Source organism: Manihot esculenta, chromosome 11 (assembly GCF_001659605.2).
Source record: "Manihot esculenta cultivar AM560-2 chromosome 11, M.esculenta_v8, whole genome shotgun sequence".
NCBI lineage: Eukaryota > Viridiplantae > Streptophyta > Magnoliopsida > Malpighiales > Euphorbiaceae > Manihot > Manihot esculenta.
Genome location: NC_035171.2, coordinates 27,495,679 through 27,516,871, shown reverse-complemented (window position 1 = coordinate 27,516,871; position 21,193 = coordinate 27,495,679). Strand labels below are relative to the sequence as shown.

Here is a 21,193-nt window from a genome sequence, read left to right as displayed (position 1 = left end):
ATTAGACAGAAAAAAAGGTTTGAATATTAAAGGGGTAAGTTGAAAAATGCATGTATACTATATTAAAAAGATAACATTAAAAAATGTTCCGCGTAAAAATCCATGTCAAGAGAGCTCTTCAAATTTAAAATTTTAATTGGGAAGAGTGTGACGTGGCAAGATAATATAAATTATTTTATTATTATTTTATTATATATATATCATATAGACAAATGCTAGTGATATAAAAAAATTTAAAATTTTTAATTATTTTATAATTTAATTTTAAATTTTTTATAGAAATAAATTTATTAATAAGGATAATATCAATAATTTTTTTAAAAAAATTGCCTATTAAAAATTGAATGATGATAATGATTAAGGGTATATAATACTAGAAAAATCATAAACTAATTTTTAGGATATAATTAATAGTTGTCCTAATCTAATTGGATTCATTTGACTAAAGGATAAGAACGATTGGTTTCCATATCAATTGTGGTTCGTCCATTTGCATCACATTTTAACTTATTTTCAATTAAAAATTATTTTAATTTATTTAGCTATAATACAGAATTTGAAGGTAAACTATGAACTTTTTTTTTTTTAAGAAGCATCTAAATAATATCATTTTAATTTTTTCTTTACGGGAAAAAAACATTTCAAATGTGTTACAAGAACGATTTTGTTATTTTTTACGAAAATATTCAATAGTATTTTTCACAATAGTAATTAAAAATTGAGATAATTAAAATATTTTTTATACCCATTTAATAGTTATATTAAATTGTAAAATGACCAATAAAAATATGTATATATGAATTTATTATATTAATAAATAAAGATAAAGTTAAATATATAATAATTAAAAATAAATTTTAAAATATAGTTATTTTTCATGCATATATATAATTTTTTATAATATAATAATCAACATTATAAGTTTTTAAGAAATAATATTATAATTAATTTAATTGTTATTTATAATATTTTTAATTTATTAGGGAATTTTTTTTCTTAAATAAACTAAATTTGGGTGTAGAGATGATAGCCCGCTTACATTGAAGTTTTGAATTAAAAATGTGTTTGTTAGAAAATAAATATAAAATATATAAAAATATAATTTATAATAAAATATAATATTTATTTTATAATTAGTTAATATTAATTTTTTAATTAGTTGAATTTATTTTTAAATTATATAACCGAACCAAACGATAAAAATAATTTATACAGTGATTATTATTATTATTATTTCCATATTAATAAAGTCATCTAAAAATTAATTTATAAATAAAATGAAATCATGTTAAAAATAATTAATATTTATAAATTAAATATTATGTTAAAAATTTTTAAAATACAAAAATATATAGAAAATAATAAAAATAATAAATAAATTATTCCGATTATCTTAAAACTTAATTTAACATATTAAAATAATTTATACTGATATAAGTTATTTTTTGTATAACTCTTTTGAATATATAAAAAAATTAATTATATAATTACTTTATTATTCTATTCTTTTTCTAAAAAAATAAGATTAATATTATCAAATTTATTAATTTTGATATATATATATATATATATAAAATTTCACTTTATTATTTTATAATTATTATCTTATAAATTTAAATTTTTTATTTTATAATTTAAACATATAACTATTATTTTAATATTTTTAAATAAATATAAAATTACCATTATCATATAAATAAGTTATATTATTACTTTATTATCCGATAATCAATGTTTTAAATTAAAACTCTTATTTATTAATTTAATATTATCAAAATTAAAATTTATTTTAAAAATTTTATCTCAAAATATTTATTTTACTATTTACCGATATTCTAAAATTAAAATAATTCTTTATTAACTTACATTAATTTAAATACTAAAATTATTATTCACTTTAAATTTTCAATATAATAATTAATAATATAAACAACAACTTATTATCTCATAACATAATATTATTAAATTTATTAATGTTTTATAATTATCAATATATGCATATAATTAATTTTTGAAAAATATTAAAATGAGTAACATTTAAAATTAAATTGATTCTTAAAATTACAATCTATCACTGTAATGATTTATATATTTTTTTTTATAATTTTAAGTTAGTTTTTTATTATTTTTCAGTTATTAGTTTTTTATTATTTTTCAGTTATTATTTTGATAATTTTATATCAAAATTTTGGTTTTTTAATACTTATATATATCTCTCTCATAATTTAAATATTTATTTAATTAATTTAAATAAATTAAAATAATAAAAATTATCGTCTACTTTAACATTTAAATATAATTATAAATAATTAAAACAACAATTTATTACATGATAATTTTATATAATTAAAATTATTAATCTTTTATAATTATATAAAGAAATTTTTAGATTATATTAAAATTATTCGATTTTTTTGATATATAGTAATAGTTGATTCTTAAAATTATTATAATCAATTTAATTATTATCTTATAATTTTAATTTTATAAATTTAAACTTATTATCTAATAATTTAATATTGTTATAATTACTTTAATATTTTAATATTTTTAATTAAAAATTAGTTTATTATTATCCAAATTATATTATTATTTATTCCTATAATTTCTTATATCAAAATTTAAATTTTTTATTATTTATGTATATCGTAAAATTTACATATTTATTAATTTAAATTAATTTTGATTGTTATAATTAAAAGATTAAGGCTATCAAAACTATTCTTCTTATATTCCTTTTCATAATTAATTAATATTTAGTTATAATATTTAATATTCCTTTTCATAATTAATTAATATTTAATTATAATATTTAATATAGTTATTAATAATTAGAAAAACCACTTATTATTGAATAATTTAATATTAATAAAATTTTCATTTTATATTATTTTTTATAATTATTTAATATTTAAATGTGTTATTTGAATAATATTTATCTCAAAATTTTGATTTTTAAAAAGTCAATTTTTTATATTTTAAATTAGTTTAAATGATAAATTTATTAATAATTAAAAAATAAAGATATACGTTATATATATATATATATATATATATATATTACATTTATTTTTCTTTCTTTATCACTTTTATTTAGTTATCATACTTTATTTTTTAAAAATATATAAATTACATCAATATTATATACAATATCTAGAAAATAAAATTAACTATAAATAAAAATAAAATCAACCTAATAATTAAAAAAAAAGAGAAAATTCTTTAACTTTCAATTTTTATTTAAATAAATGTATCAAATATTATAAAAAATATTAAATTAAAGTAAGAATAACTCGGTACATATATAGAAAATATCTAATATAAATCTAAATTAACTAAGAATACATATAAGGAGATAAAGAGAGTGTCACAGGTAATATCTCTAAGAGGTTAACAGTGAAATTAAAATTTGAAACAATAAAATTAAAACTTTGAGAATTGAAATTTGAAACAGTAAAATTAAAATTTGAGAGGTTGAAAATGCGTTTGAAATTTGAGGAGTTGAGGGTTTGGGGTGAGCATTCGGTTGATAAATTAAAAATCGAAATTTTAATATTTATAAAAGCTAAATTGAATTGATTTTGGTTAAAAATTAAATCAAACTGAATCGGTTCGATTCAGTTTGATTCGATTCGATTTAATCGATTTAAATTTTTAATAAAATTTTTATTTTTTATATATTATTTTTAGTATTTTAAAATTTAATTAAAATATTTTAATTTTAATATGATCTAATCTCTCTAAATTATTAAAGTTAATATATTAATATCACTAATCGGTTTGGTTTTTTCAGATCAAAACTAAACCTAATTAAAATAATCAAAAATTTTAAAATTAAAAACCAAACCAAACTAAAATAAATAAAAAAATCGAACTGAATTTTTAAATTAATTTGATTCAGTTAATTTTTTTGATTTAAATCGAATATTGCTCCCATCCACCCACTGTGGTGCAAATTTAGTAGGATAAGACTGGAATGTTTTGTATCTTTAAAATAAAAAGAATAAAAAGACGACTTGTAAATTTCAATTTGAATAATGATTTGGATTGTTAATTATTTCAGTTCTCAATGAGGATCTTATTTTTCTAAAAAATGTTCATTTGTATGTATATTATATCTATTACAAGACTTGTAAAAATAAATCCAGTTTGGATATGTTTGTGGAAGAATCGAATGAATGAGAAAGATAATGAGATTTGAACTGTTAACGAAAAGAAAGAATAGGATAAAAATAATTAGGGAGTTGAGCATGTCTTTTTTAGAAATAGAGGGATATGCCATCTTAAGGTGCTGCTAAATGGAAAGATTTTATCCATGTTCATAAATGATAAATTGATAAATCATACATTGAAGTGCCGAATAGAAAAATTTGGATGATATTGTATAGTTTTATACCAGCTAAATTCATAAGCGGACTTAAACCGCTGAAATCCGCCATAGGGTAAACGAACATTTATTTTATGAAATAAATAATATAATTTTAGTATTATCGAGCATTCACATATTTATAATAGGTAATCTACAATATTAAGAATTTATATTCTAAATAAATTTTATTAATTACTATTTTATGAGAATTCAATCACATTTAAATAAATAATTGAATAAATAATAATTATTTGCTATTAAATTTAATATTTAATAGTAGTTGTAAATTTAATATATTAAAAAAATTAATTTTTAAATGTTATAAATATTATTCAATTTAATATTAAAATCTTTTTTTTTTAAGAAAGAGTTAAATTTACATCAAATAATTTATAAAAATTAAAAGCTTTCATTTTTTAGATGATTTTAATTTTTTAATAATTTTAATTATAATAAAAAATTAACTAAAGTAATTTCGTTATAAGTCTAATTGTAATATTTTTAAACTCAAATCCATAATTGTAATTGAATTAAAAAGTATAATAAAATTATATGCATTAAAAATTTAAAATTTGAAATTAAAATAAGAAATTCATTTAATAAAAATAATTTTTTAATTCAAAATAAAAATAATAAAAGTCTTATCGATTAATTAATGAAGTTTAAATTTAAATAAAAAACTCACTTAAATATAATTTAAATATTAAAAGATATTCTCAATTAATTTGAAATTAAATAGAATACTAATATCATCATTATCTAATATCTAATATCTAATATCTAAAAGTGTAAGTGTAAGTTCCGCTTTTCTCTTATTTAGACTCAATTGACATTTTAATGATAGTTTAGGACAAATTCATAAAAAAAAAACAAAAAAGAATTTTAATATTTTTAACCTCTGATATTATAATTTAAAAGCAAATTTAACCTTTTTATGGAAACATTTCACGTACAAGTTTTTTCTGTAAAATAATCTATGCTTAAAACTCAAATAAAAACCCTAAAATCTAGATATTTATTTTGATTTTCATACCATTTTTAAGGTAAACAAAGTTACTCTCAAAAGAAAAAAAAGAAAAAAAGAGAAGGTAAACCAAAGGTGTCCTAAGTTTTATTGTCTCTCTTCAATATCTGCACTTCTGCCAACAGAGATGTGCAACTCACTTTTTAGCAGTTTCTCATGGTTCTGGTGTTCTTGGATTAGAGACAGAGAGAGAAGAAAAAATAGTTCTAACTTTGAAGATACAATTCCATAGCTCCCAAAACGCATACAGATTTATCCAGACAATCATCTAAAGGATGCAACTTATCTTATTGATCATAAAATTTAAAGATCTACTTGCTGATAACTCAGGCAACATGTTCATAAAAACTTGTGATTTAAATCCACCAAACATTTAGATTACACACTGAAATACATAGCTATTTTCAAACATGAAGGATATCAATCTTGGTCCTTAAGAAGATCCCAACAGATTCTGTATGTCTTTCTGCGAAAGAAAATCGAAAGGAGGAAACATCAGACAAAGTCTTATGAAATCCTTAAAGTCATCAAACATTATTATTGAAGAGAAAAATAATGGCTCAAGGTTCAATTTCGCCCCTATACTTATTGGGGGGGGGGGGGGGGGGGGTTCAATTACTCTCATACAATTTACTTGATTTAGATAAAAAAATCAAGCAGCTCATTTTCTTAATTTTCTTATTTTTGAACTAAATTGAGCTTAAAATGAACCTTTTGGATTATTTGGATAAAAAATAAATGGAAATAAACTAAATTGAACTTCTGAACAAGTATAGGTGTAAAATTGAGCATTGACAGAAAAAATATTGCTAATACCTCAATTTTAAGGGGTGATGTAGTTGGAGCATATCGCTCCACAACCTTTCCTTCCTTGTTCACTAAAAATTTTGTGAAATTCCACTTGATAGCATCTCCAAAATATCCACCTTTCTCTGATTTTAGATAATTGTAGAGAGGTGCTGTGTTCTTCCCATTTACATCAATCTATATCAACCAGAAAAGGAAATCCTAGAGAATCTTCCACCATCTCTTAAAATTATACAAGCTCAAAGAGAAGAAACAAGTGTTACCTTGTCAAAGATTGGGAATTCAGCTTTGAACATTGTGCATACAACTTCTTGAATCTCCTCATTGCTTCCTGGTTCTTGTCCAGCAAACTGGTTGCAAGGAAACGCCAAGATTTCAAAACCTGCAATAAGAATCTCAGCCCATTTGTTTCAAACTTCAAACCCATATAAATGTTGTAAAACATATGAATCAATAAAGTTTTTCTCTACAAGAATGAGAGGACAACCTTGGCTTTTGTACTTTTCATACAAAACGTTCAATTCCTTGTAGTTTGATTGCGTCAAGCCACTGCAAATGAAGAGATTTTGTTATGAACATATAAAAAAGACAAGTGAAAGTTCAGACAGATTTATCATTGTCAGAGACATAACAAAAGAAAAAGAAAATAACTTGCAAGTCTTTGGGTTACAGGTTAATCCAAGAACAGGAATCATGATGATCATCAGCTCTAAGATGTATTTTGAGAAGTGATCCGAATATAATGAGAAAATAAGTTAATCTTTTCTAGCTTATAAAGATGAAACAGAGAATAGGAATGAAATCATTTCATGTTTAGACTCTTTAATTGTGGAAAATAAGTTGCATGTCCTCACAGAAGAATTTAATCCTGGCAACATGCAGGAGCTTTAGTACGCAAGTTCATACTATCATACCGGCAAAAACCCAGATTTGTAATATCAATACAACAAAGTTAAATATTTTTCTCAGAACTAATAGACAATTTTATCTGACATTCAGATGGTCTTTTGCCAAAAACATAATCTGATAGGAAAAAGAAAAGGAAGTTTATGCATATTTGTGTATGTATGAACAATCAAATCATGTTATTTGAAGTGGTGAAGCAAAATTCATCCATGAAATACCACTTCAACAAGAAAAAATTTACCATACAACCGTTACAACGGTTTTCTTATAGCTATTGATTGTGGTGAATTCCATGTAGGTTCCACCATAATCAACAGTCACCTTATACCTGTCCTACATACAACAGTTGTATTTATTAGTTTTTCCTTCAACAACCCTCAATTGTATTAAGCAGTTATCAATTCGGATACATAAAGCTAGCTAGATGATCTTCAAATATCTCCTGGAGAAAGGCATTTAGTTTGGAGGTCACATTAATGACAAATAAAGATGGTTAGATGTTTCACATATTAGGAGTGGACGGTAGTTGAAGGACTTAAATTAGTTTGTTAAAAGTATAGGGCAGGGGAAGAGAGAGCATTTATGATCTGAACAAGATGAGATATACGTGTAACTTAATAACAGGAAAAAACTAGAACAAAAATCATAAAATAAATAAATCAATGAACAGGAAATCAGGCACAAAAAAATCAAGCACAAAATTTTCATTTTTACTCAGATTACCATTTGGAAGCAACATTAACAATCAGCAGAACCTTCCCACTGTATTCACTCAGACTCACATCATTTCCGCGGATATCCTGCAATCCAATGGAATTATCAAGAATCTAGGGTTAGTACTAATCAATAAATTGGAACAACTTCATAAATATATTTTTAATGTCGAAATATAAAGAATCAAATTGGAGCAAGTTTATCATCCAAGAAAAGGTTTTTCAAGACTTGATCCACACACACATACACCCACACAAAACACACAAAAAAAATCACTTTGTGGAAGAAGACAAAGTAAACACTTTAACAAACCTTTAATATTGGAATTACAAATCCATATTATGAATTGGGTAATTCATAATTATCTGAATCTGTGCTATTTTAGAAAGAAAAGGTAAATGATAAGGAAAATACAACAGGCCTTCCAATTAAATCGCTGATTTTGTCTGATAACACTTGTAATCTGACAGTAATTTAAACTAAACTACACTGATGTAAATGAAAGAAAATATTAAAGCACTTAATTGCTTCTAATTTCACCAAATAGGAGTTATTCTCAGTAACAAAGAAAAAAAAAGAGTTACAATAAGGGAAAGAAAAGTCATGAAACAAAGAACTCTAAGGATTGTTTGTTCGGAAAGAAATGAGTGGAAAAGAAAAGAAAAGAAAAGAAATAAGAATTATGAATGTATCTAGATTAAATATTGATCTAGATACATTCTTCACTTACTTTCATTTCCTTTGCACAACACAGGAACCACCCAAAAGCTAAAATCAAAAGCTATCAGCTAAGAATGGAAAAAACTCATAAGGGATATCCAAACACTGTTTAATTGCTCAGAAAAATCTGCGCACACAAGTCTTTTTCTTTTTCTTCTTCTTCTTCTTCTTCTCATAACCTTTAACCCCACAAAATTATATTAACTAATTACACTCTCAGCAGAGTAACAAATCCAAGAATCAAGCAGAGATTTTTCTTTTTCCTTCTATTTTCTTTTTCCCATTTCATCTTTTCTAAGAGAGTGTATCATCTAGTTTTCTCAATAACCCACAAAGAATAGAAATGAAAAAAAAAATCCAGATAAGAAACTAGAAGAAAGATTGAAAGATACCTTGACAGTAAAATCATAGATAGAGTTGGGTGTTTCTTGAGCCATATTCTTGGAAGAAGAAGAAGAATAAGAAAAGGGGATGATTGGGTAGCTGTAGAAGAGCAAGACTGCAAAAACAAGAAAGAAAAAAGAAACCCAGTTCGTGAGATGCATGATTCAAAATCTGTTATTTATAACTCCATTTCAAAATGCTTTCCTTATACGAGCAGCTAACTTTGAAGGAAATTTTGACCAAAAAAAAAAACTTCGAAGGAAATTAATTTATAATTAAATGTCCAGCTTTGACAACATATTTTGAAATTTTTTAATATTTTAGAAATATTACATAAATTTTTTAAATTAATAAATTCCACTGATTTTAAGGGATTAAATAGTTACTTTTCTGATATTATATTTAATGGATGAATTCATAATTTAAAAGGAAATTTATTTTAAAGAATAAAATTATAAAATTAGATTGGCGGATTCAATCATGATCGAGGAACCAGACACCCTACATAGTAGAAGATTCTTGCCAATTAAGCCAAAATATGGAAATATGAATGTCACCATCAATAATATTCCTTTTTATCAAGAAAAATATAAATAAAAAATAATAACTAATTTAAAAAATTCTCATCAATTTAAAAAATTATGGATTTAAAGATTGAATAATTAATCGTATTTTTGTATTTATTGGAGTTCTTTAATTTAGTCCATATTTCTTATATTTTCGTAATGTCATGCAAGAGATTGATAAATGAAACTAATCAAACGCAAAATTAAATTATTTTGATTTTGATTAAAATTTTATTTATTTAAATAATTTTGTTTTTGCAAAATAAATAATGTCAAATGACAGATTAGAAAAAAACCAGAAAAAAAAAAGAGCTTCATTAACTTGCTATTAAGTTTTAAAAAATTCAACTAAAACATTATTACCGATTATGATAATTAAAAATCCTATAATTTTAATATAATTTATTTAATTAAATTATTAATTTCTTCAAAATTAATTAATTAAAATATGACTTGATAAAAATTAACTAAAATATGACTTGATAAAAATTAACACTCTTATAAACTAAATATTTTAAAAATAATTTAATTTAAAATTATAAATAAATTAGTTTAATTTAAATAAATTTCACCTCAATAATAATCTTTTCACTAAATATAATCTAGATTCAATTGTGAGAAAAAAAATACTTTTATCATAATTATAATTTTAATATTTATAAATTTTAATATACTATAAATTAATTAAAGTTGTTATTGAAATAAGAGAAATATATGTTCAAACAAAATAAATATATATGAATTAAAATAAAAAAGAAATTCTAAATAATAATAATTTATTAACTCAAGCAAATAAAAATAAATATTAATTTTTTTTAAATAAAAATTGAAAATTAAAAGAGTAAAATTTGATATTTCTCAGATTTATTTAGATACAAATACACTTATTAAATTAAGTTTAAGTTTATGTATGCAAAAATAAATATTAATTTATAATTAAATATTAATCTGATTGAAATTACAATGAAATAAGTATGGATGGGCAGATATGCAACATAAATGACATGCATGTGTTCCTCACAAAGTTATTATTTTCCATGTGAATCATGTAAAGAAGGAAAAAAAGCTTCTAGAATTAGTTAGACCGCTATTTGGCCAAATAATTTCAGCCCTTTACGTTAAAGGATTTTTTTAAAAAAGAATATATATATACATATATAAGAAAGTAAAAGTGGGGCTTGGACAGAGGAGATCTTGTGTTTGCTTCTGAGTTAGTTGCTCGTACTACTCCGGACCTCCTTTTCACGGGTAGATCCTCGAAAAGCCTACGTGTTTTTATTTTCTTTGGTTTGTGAGGCGTTATCCTTTCACGAGTTGGGCCTCGAATAGCCTAGTTTTTTTTTTTTTTTTTTTTTTTCTCTTTTGACTCGTGGTGACAGATGCATGTGCATAAGAACTAGAAATCAAGTATTAAAACGTATATAAATTTAATTATTATTTAAATTATTAATTATAAAAGATGATTGTAAATTTTAAATAATAAAATAAAATTTATAAAATAATTAACGTTAAGTACTATAATACTTTAAATTTATTTTTATCTGATTTAATTAGTTTATTTAATTAATAATTTAATTTTTAATTATTAAATCTAAAGTAAATAATTTTATAATAATTAATTCTCTCAAATAATATCAAATTAATTAATTAAAATTATTACTAATCAAATTAATTAACTAAAATTATTACATCTCTCAATAATTTAATAATACTTTAATTAATTTTTCAAGCATTATTTGTATCTCTATCTTCAACACTGAGTGCGTTACTAAATGAATCATTGATTTCTCTTTTGCAGATGCTCTCGCCCATAACTTTATCAAACTTTAATTTCTCATATCCACATAAACTGTTAATTGCGGAAACAATAATATCCCATGATTCAGATAGATAGGACAACAAAATTAAACCTTTAAGTATCATCAAAATTAATATTAACAGAGCTTAATTGACTGATGATCATATTAAATTAATTAATATAATCTATGATAGATCCATTTTTAGACATCTCCAAATTAAAGAAATATACATTAGATATACTTTATTAACGACCAACAGTTTCTCATATATATTCGCTAGAGCCGCCAGCAATCCTGCAGTCGTTGTCTCTTTAGTGATATTGAAGGCAATGTTTCTCATCAACGTCAAACGGATCAACCCTAGATCCCAGACCTCATATTTCATAGTTTCTGACTTCTCCCTAATAGGGGTTCATGGAGGTGATTCTAATACATATAATTTTTTATCTGCATCTTTCATAAACTAAAATTGATTCTATTGAACTTCTCAATTCTAATCTTCAGACTTTCCATCATCTTTTTTAGATTGTTGTGATACGAACAAAAAACTCTAATATTAGTCGTTAAGAATCAAACAATCACACAATCCAAAAAATAAGCATGAAAAGAAATCAACACAGAGATTTAACGTGATTCACCAATTTTATTACGTCTACAGCAGTTAGGATTTTCTTATTTCTCTGTGAGTTTTTGAACAGAATATATTATGAGAATATTACATATTTATCTGCCAAGAAAAAATATAAAAAAATAAAATAGCTTTAAAAAAAATTCATCTCTAGGACTCTGTTTCTGTATTCCGCTGTCAACTCAGCGTAGAGTTGGATTCGCGACTATGAAGTATGAATTACAGTCCATAATATATCATTGGACTCTATACTTAACATAATGTAGAATATATGTTCTTTTGGTGTGAGTATGCATGAGTAATATAATTTTTTGACTGTTGTAATTATAAGTCCAATCCTATAAGATTTTCTTTCTTTACTCATTAGTATTGTAATTATAAGTCCGATGATATATGAAGAAAATCCTTTTGTATACAATATGTTGATTGATAAATTTCTTTTAAGCTAATTTAATATTTAAATGAGTTAACTACTAACTATAAATAAATTATTACAATCCGTTTAATTATTTGATATTAATTTGTTCATATTTCATGTGACTGTTATAGTCCTTGAGATCATAATTCTAAAAAGTCAGCGAGACTAAGCTAAGGATAATCAAAACATTTTTAGGGTGAAGCTAATAAAAGCATTTTCTCATATAAAAAATTATTTTTCATCTATTAATTATGCATGGAAATAAATGAAACTTTTTTTCTTGCAAATACAACAATCTTCACGTAGCCGAAACCTGAATCTAATCCTTGTCCACGTGTTAAGTATTCGATGGATCTTGCGGTTATCACTTCTATTTGAGAAGGCCTTTTTAAACAATTAAGGACGTAAAAAGACCATAAAAAATATGTTTATTTATTAGTGTTGCGGTTTTATTTTTCCTATTCATTAAAAATTATTTTTAAAATAAAAAAATAAAAAATTATAAATTATAAATATTGGTTTTCATTTATTAAATCATAATTTTACTTTACAAATTTTATTAGATTATTATTAATAATTTTAAAATTTCATCTTCATCAGTTAATTTTTTAAAATACATTTTTATTTGATTAATTTTTAAAATATATTTTGATTTTATTATTAGAAAAAAATTATTATTTAGTTTTTATAATATAAAAAAAATTAATTAATTAATTGTTTAATTTTAAAAATATATTAAAATAATATTAAAATTATAAAAATATACTCATTAATCAATTTAATTATTAAATATTTTACTATTTAATTCTTATAATATCAAAAAACTTATTAACTAATTTCTAAATTTTAATTAAATGTCCACTAACTAACCCTCCATATTTAGGGATATAAATTTTTTTACAATGAAATTTTACTATACTCATCCAGTAATTTAAAAAAAATTTATTACTTAATCTCTTAATTTTAAAAAAATATTAAAATATCTTTAAGGTATTAAAATAAAAGTATACTAATTAGTTCTTTTATTAGTCTATGTGGTATGAGAAAATTTATTAGTTAATTTTTATTTTTGTGAAAATATCTACTAATTATTTTTGTGAGATATTTTAAACTTTTTTTATAGTATTTAATAGATAAAATTAATGGTGGGATTGACTAATAAATTTTTTAAAGCCTTTAAAATATTTTAATGTATTTTTTAAAATTAATAAATTAATTAATAATTTTTTATATATAATAGAGATTAAAAAATAAATTTTTATTTTTACGATACTTAACAGTTAAAATTAATAAAAGGGTTAATTGGTAGACCTTTTAAAATTTTAAAAATATTTTAATAAATTTTTTAAAATGGAGAGATTACCTAATAAATTTTTTTATATCATAGGGCTAATTAAATAGTAATATTATTTCTTACTATAATATCATATATTTTAGTAAAATAATTTATTTATTTTTATATGCAACTATTTATAAAATTATTTATATCATTATTTTATTACTAAACATTATATTTAAAAAAATATTTTATTACTTATTTTATATAAAGATTTATTTTTATTTTTATTTTTATACAAAACAGTTATTAAAAATAATTTTTAAAAAGTAAATAATAAAAATAAAAAACTGTTTTTAATTTTGAGAAAATAAAATACAGAAATCCTGCAACTGAACACACCCTAAGTTTTTTGCTTTTGCTTTGATTTTTTGCTTTGGAGGTTTTTAAACGTAAAAAAAGAACTTATTAGTAAGTTGAAAAATTTTGATATTAAATTTCCATTGCGTTGCTTTATTTTGCTGTACATAACCTCCCCAATATGTTGTAATTTAATCCATCTGCTAATTTCACCAAAAAATGAAGAGGAAACAAATGCAAATGACAAACGCATTCATAAGAGCATCATGGGCTTATATAATGGTTACATGATTTTTTTAGCCAACTGCTATAAAGATAATATTATATTATATTCTCATATTTCAAAGAACACAGCCTTTAAGCAGAGCATGGATATGATGTACTTGGCTATCTGATGAACCTTTTCTTTGCAAGCTCAGGAGATTCCATTTCCATAGTTCATCCAAGTTTCAATCTCATTTCAATACTCTGTTCTGTATATAAACAACCTGAGTATGATTGTGAAAACGTAATCACTTGCAGCAAATGGGTGTTTTTTTTCCCCTTACAGACCAACATATTTCATTACACGGCCCCTTGCACGCAAAAATACTGTGCACAACAGAATTCATGTACTGTTTAAAATAAAAGCAGAAAGGCTGTACATGTTTAAAATATTAATCTCTACAAGTAAAATACTATTCTGTATTCAAAGGTATGGCAAGGTATGGCACTAGGCTTGAGTATGAACATCTCTTAGACTTACATCCAAGAAGGCTGGTATTTATTTGACATCGACACATACAGCTTTCATGTACTTGGTATATAAACACATGTAGACCATAGATCCTAGTAATTGTTCCTAGTTGCTTAATATCTGACACTGCAACGAGACATCACCTGGAAAAAATAAAAATATCCTGCCAACACCAGATGGTTTACACGATTAGAACATCAGATGCTCATGAGAACAACATTCTAAATTAGAACATCAGATGCTGTAACTTTGTATAATATGGAAATTTAAGCAAAAGAATCCAAAAAAGAAAATGTGAATTGACGACAATTAACATTATTCTGACAGATATTACTTTGAAACAGAAAAGCTAGAACACAATGTAAAGTTGCACAATCACATGTTATATCGACAGCAAGACAAAAAGCTACGTATACTTTGTATAAGTAGCATTCATGTTTCTTCAACGTGCAATATTTTTGCACTGTGTTTCAGAAAAAGAAAGTGAAAAGGTCGATGCATTGAATGGCGCTAATTATGAGTTTCCCATTTATACAAATCTGCTTTCAACCTTCATGGCTTTCAGGGGCCACATAAGTTGGTGAATGAACTACTGTCAGTAGAAGGTCAACTATGATATCCCTAACCAAGATATTCTACATTTAGAGTGCCAAAAATGCTACCTATTTGTAATCAATTGCTTACAAAGTATTCCAATTGCTTTTTATATTGATACAACAAGATGAAATATAATTGAATTTTCAGCAATATATCAAACTTGGTAGGTATATCCCAGCAATCCTGGTTTAACTTGGAAATTTGTCTACTAGTGCTTACTCAAATTCAGTCACCTAAACATAGACATGCTACATAAATTTGTTGTCCACGAGAAAGATCTTAGTTCAACTTTGGCATTACAGAGTTGGCATATGTACAATGTAATTATTGATCTCTTTAATGAACAAAAAGAACATTACCTAATTACAAAAGAGAAATTATTTGGGTCAATAAATGGGAGGAACATACAAAACGTACAATATTTTTGAGATGGTATCAACTCAACTAATAAAATAAATGAGTCAACTGAATTATATGCATAGTTTTAACTTGATTATGTTAAACATTATTACAATAGTTCAATGATGAAATTATGTCTTTGTCTCCATGAGACAAAAGTTAGGCACCTGAGTGTGGTAATCTAATTATTATAATCCTTCTATCTTGATCATGTTTATATATATATACACACACACGTAGAATATAACATTACACAAGCCTTATCCTACAAAAAGTACAAAAAAATAAATTTTCTTTCAAACTTGCTTAGTTCTGACAGCTATTGATGCTGTGATGTATTGAGCAAACTTTGGAATATTAGCATCTATTTGACATAATGTATGCAGCATCTTTGAAAGATCATTATATGAATACACAACAAATGATAAAGAACCAAAACAGAACAAAAAAAAGAAATGTATCACTAAACATGTTAATGAAAGCGACTCTCAAGGCAACTTCATAAAAATTAAAATATATAATTACATATATCACTCTATCCACTTAATGCTTGATTACTAAAATATCTAACCTTTGGTTTTTGCAACAATGTACACTGCCATGCATGCTCCATCAGTCATGTCCAGAATGATCGACTTAACTACTAGTCACTTCCTTATCTAAAACTTTACTTCTATTTCCTCTTTCTGCAGCTTTTCTTTTTGCCAGAATTTGTCGCACATATTCTGCCACTATGACATTGAACTTAGGAGCAAGTTTACTTGATGAGGAAACATTAAGACCAGCTTTCTTCAAAGCCCGAGTAACATGCTTCTGAGCCTTTTGGAAGTGTACGGTGCAAAGAGAAGCAGTCGATCTCAATATTGGCTTCCCACATGTTATAGGTCCTGCCTGAGCACTAGAGATATAGCCAAACAATCAAACACAAATAGTCAGTGGAGAAGTGATTATGCACAATACAACACATCTTTCAAAATCAGCAGCATGGAAATGATGGATCACAATATAAATTACCAGCTGCACACTACGACATGCAGTAAGGACATTTCTTCTCACTTTTACCTCATATGACAGCATCTAGTGAAAAGGTAGTGGAGCATATAGCTAAATAATCAGATTTCTATCAACAAATGCAATATGCTACATTCAACATATCTTAATGTAAAAACCAATCTGTAATTTCACTGACCCTTGACAGCTAGACCTACCAACCTGCCCAAAAAACATAAAATGCTAATTGCTGTAATAGCTTGAAAAGCAATCTGACTTCAAAAAGTTGGTATCAATCTAAAAGGTAGGGAGAAAGAAAGGTTCAAAAGCTAGGCCTTGAAGGTGGCCTTAAGTCTTAGATTAAAATCCCATTTTTAAGAGCTAATTTTACTTTAGCATGGAGCAAAATATGGCCAGGGGCTAAAATATGTACTCATTCATCTAGACCTATTTCTTCTTATTCTTGTCTAGATGGTGATATATCAATTTTACATAACAATAGTAAAAAATGAAGAGAAGAAGAAGAAGAAGACAAAAAAAAGAAAAAGAAAAAGACAGATGGGTACAATTACAACTTCATTAAGAGTTTAACAATATTAATAGGACATATTAATTATAAACTATTTTAGAGTTTAAAACAAATATCATAGTAAAAATTCTCATATTATAAGATTGACAATATTAATAGGACATGTTCCTAACTTATAGAAGAATCCAAATTGCTTCTCTGGCCACATTATAATTTCTTCTAACATGAAATGTTGTCAAGTTTAAGCACTATAAGAATGAAAAATAGCAATCGTGATCAAACAAGAAAATAAAGCAAACAAAAGACACCATTGAATTGTTAATTCAACAGCATTACCATACAATTCCGAGGTACCAAACTATCAAAACGCACAAGAAACTGAAACTAAAGACTACCCATTACAGAAGTAAATCCATAAACGAAAAGCTAAAGCAGAAGAGAGCAAAATAATACCTCTTGATGACATAACCGCAGGGCTTGTAGAGCTTCTGCTTGGCATCAGAGAGGATATGCAGATGACAATAGCTAGTCAAAGCCATGGCCTTTAGCTTACACCCCACAAACAGACATCGATGATTGTTATTGAAATCCAAATCACCCTTATTATTAGAAACTGAACTATTACCACTACCATTATTATTTTCGCCCATAACTTCGATATTAAAACTACCACCTTCTCTCACTCCAACTTCTCTATCTACAACACTGCCACCGCCGCCTTTCTCTTGCTTTTGCTGCTGGAGGAGGGGATGGTCTTCTTTGAATGGGCTTACACCGTACTTCCAATAGTAATCTCTGTACTGGATCTTGAGCTCCTCCATTAGAGCCCAATAGTGGTCTCTGTAGCATTTGGAGAGCTGCTTGAGGTTGAATGAACGACGCTTAAGGAGTTCTTGGCGCGTGAGATGGGTGGCGTGTGAGAGAATCTGATCTTGTTGGGAGAGAATAATCGATGAATTAGGAGTGGAGGAAATATGATTAGAGTTGGGATTTTGGAAGTTAGTCACTGTGGTAGCGAGGCTAAGGTTTCTGGGTGGCCGGGAAGAAGAAGGTTGGTGGTGGTTCTTGGAACCCGCGGTCATGGATCGACAGGAGAGAGGAATTTGGCGTAGGGCAGCCTTCGTCGTCGTCTGTGAGTGGTCAGTCGTTTTTTCTTCAGCTTTCTGTATTCTGCACACAAGTGTGTTTATTTCCCCCTTTTTTATATTGAAGGTAATATTTAGGCCCAATTCCCACATCTTAGCATTCACAAAAGGCCTCTAGGCCAACAGATTCAATAACCAACCTAAACCTCAAACCCTAGGGATTAAGAAGTTGTTTAGATCACCAATTTCTTCCTCTCCAGACCACACAGGTGCACGGTGAGCCCTGTAAAGGCTTTGGTTAAGATATGCCAAATTTCACTAAGTATATAAATGGAAAACAGTTCCATACATCTCTTTTCCTTTTAGAGACTCTTTTAACAGTAGTTGTATGACCATAGCTCAACTCACTCAAGCCCAAGAAGGTAAAATACACCAGCACTGATATCAAGGACCAATCATATATCAAAATAGGCACTGACAAAGGAGATGGAAGTATGCTCTTTTGCAACCATTCATGCATTCTGAGACTCTGCTTCATAATCAACCACCATCAAACAAATGTCAGACATAAATAGGAGGAGAACCATCAATTTGGAAGAAACACCAGCAAGCAAAAAAGATAGCCTAGAAGACAATGTAGCAAAAACACATGACAAATGAAATGAAGCAAAACCTCATAGTTCACTTCAGATAGAAAGCTAAATTGAGAGAATCACTCTTTGAAAAAATCCAAAAAGAGACTTTTTTTTTTTTTTTTTTAAATTCTGTCCAGATTGTTCACAAGTGTTTTCTTTATGAAATTACTATTTACTCATTAAATTTTCTCATTATTATTATCAATTGGATTACTATATTTTCGAAATTAAAATACTTAGTAGCTCAATTTTACATAAATACTTAGAACTCCATCTTATACCAATTGTTTTTAAAAATAAATTATTTCCTTATATTGTAAGTATTTTACAATTTCATAACTAATTTACAATTTCATTTCTCAGCTTAAAATTAATATTTATATAAATATTATTTAATAGAATTAAGGTCCATATGTTTCACAAAAAATATTTTTTTAAAAAATATTTTTTAGTATTTAGATACTCATAAAATTTAGTAAACAAAAAATATTTTTTAGATAAAAAAAATAATTTTAAGAAAAAGAACTTTCTCTTTTAAAAAAATATTTTTTATTTTTAAATTAAAATTAAATAATAAAAATAAGTTATTTTGTGAAAATATTTTTACAGAGAAAATATTTTTCAAAAATATATTTTTAAAATATAAATTATTTTTACAAATAAATAGAGATTAAGTCTAATTAAGCTCTTATAATTTTCTCAATGGTCAAATAAATTCAATTTAATTTTTTTATCAACTAACCCTCTATATTTTTAGTAAACCTCAAATAAGTTTTGATTTAATATAATATTATTTTTAAAATAATAAAATATTATTTTTAAAATAGTAAAATATTATTTTTTTAATTAATACCAAAAGTTTAATATTTTAATTAACATAAAATTTAATATATATAATAAATAAAATTTAAAATTACCAAAGTGAAGTTTTACTATAAAAATTATATTATTATTATTAAAAATAATATTTTATTATTAAAATATTATATTAAATCATGACTCATTCAACTCTCAGTAAAAATAAATGGATTTAATTAATTAAAAAATTAAATTAGACTTAATTATTTAACTCTTGAATAAAAATATAAAAATTTAATCAGATTTATTTTTATTATTTAATTATTAATTTAGATGGATGGTAAGGTATAAAATCTTCAACTAATATATAAATTTTTATGTTTACATGTGGAATACAATTGTATTTAGAAGCTAATATATATGTATATATTGCTCTTTATATTTGATTTTATAGGTAAATTAAATTATCAATGGTCCTTTTATATATATATATTGCTGATAGATTCTCGATTGACAATTACTTCGATATTTAAATTAATAAAATATTTTTAAAATTTTTTAAAAGTGAAGAGAATTATTTAAGTATTGAAAATTGCATACCTGGAGTGTTTGTTAATTTTCTATTTATATAAATGCAAATAAAATGTTTTTCACTCATTTTTAAAGAATTCAGAAATTATCACTTTTGCATAGATATTCTCTAATTTTAGTTTAATTGAATCTAATGTTGTAATGGTAGAAGACACCTCTCATTTGATTGATTATTATCAAATGGACCATCTAAGCATACTATGGCTTGGTAATGGATGACACTCTCTAAGGACTTCAAGGGCACTACTACTCAGTTTGGTCATTTCGAACCGAGTGAGACTCATAGTTCTATCATCTATTGATTTGCAAGAGGAACAAGCTAATATATATATATATGATTCAGTTATATTAGTTATTTTGGCCTAGACAACACTCCTCCAGACATGATCAATACCCTCAAGGTTCTGGGATTGAACAAACGCCGAAGGGAAACGAAGGAAGACAACGTGAATGATAAGAAATCTCGAATTTTTCTCATAACTTCACTAGAGGTAAAGGTAGCCAGCCCTAAATGACCCTAAGAGTATAAATGAAGCTACTAAAGTAGAATTGTCAGGGTGTGGGGAACCCCTGACAATCCACAATATTAAAGGGATTTGTCTATCCCATTCTCCTGATTTTTTTATTTCTCATGAAAATAAAAAATATTTTTTCTGTGGTCAAGAAAAAGCTGAATAAATGTGGCTTCTTTGATTTTATTGCGGTTGATCTAGTTGGTTTAGCAGGGGCCTGTGTTTTGCATGGAAATCGAGGATAAACGTTTCATTAGTGAAATACTCTTCCTTATTTATACATGTAGAAATTGGTGACCAGGCTAAAAATATCACTTGACCACTTCTTTTAACTTATATTAGCTGTAATG

The 21,193-nt window shown here is 24.9% G+C and overlaps 2 protein-coding genes across 3 annotated transcripts; both read right to left on the bottom strand.

The window, feature by feature from the left end:
- Positions 1 to 5,594: 5,594 nt before the first annotated feature.
- LOC110625843 (probable glutathione peroxidase 2) lies at positions 5,595 to 9,165 on the bottom strand. The gene is made up of 6 exons (XM_021771507.1): positions 8,933 to 9,165; positions 7,830 to 7,906; positions 6,688 to 6,749; positions 6,464 to 6,582; positions 6,210 to 6,377; positions 5,595 to 5,859 (listed from the first exon to the last, which is right to left on the bottom strand). The coding sequence occupies exons 1-6, from the start codon at positions 9,083 to 9,085 to the stop codon at positions 5,827 to 5,829; spliced, it is 612 nt and encodes a 203-aa protein (XP_021627199.1). The 5' UTR covers positions 9,086 to 9,165; the 3' UTR covers positions 5,595 to 5,826.
- A 5,258-nt stretch (positions 9,166 to 14,423) lies between these two features.
- Positions 14,424 to 18,872, bottom strand: LOC110625841 (INO80 complex subunit D). 2 transcript variants are annotated; one of them, XR_002489622.2, is made up of 3 exons: positions 17,676 to 18,870; positions 16,275 to 16,601; positions 14,424 to 14,870 (listed from the first exon to the last, which is right to left on the bottom strand). XR_002489622.2 is itself a non-coding variant. In XM_021771505.2 (2 exons), the coding sequence occupies exons 1-2, from the start codon at positions 18,458 to 18,460 to the stop codon at positions 16,340 to 16,342; spliced, it is 1,047 nt and encodes a 348-aa protein (XP_021627197.1). In that variant the 5' UTR covers positions 18,461 to 18,872; the 3' UTR covers positions 16,088 to 16,339. The 2 variants fall into 2 exon arrangements, 1 of the variants encoding a protein (XP_021627197.1); XM_021771505.2 differs by lacking the exon at positions 14,424 to 14,870 and having other exon boundaries at positions 16,088 to 16,601; positions 17,676 to 18,872.
- Between the last annotated feature and the right edge of the window lie 2,321 nt (positions 18,873 to 21,193).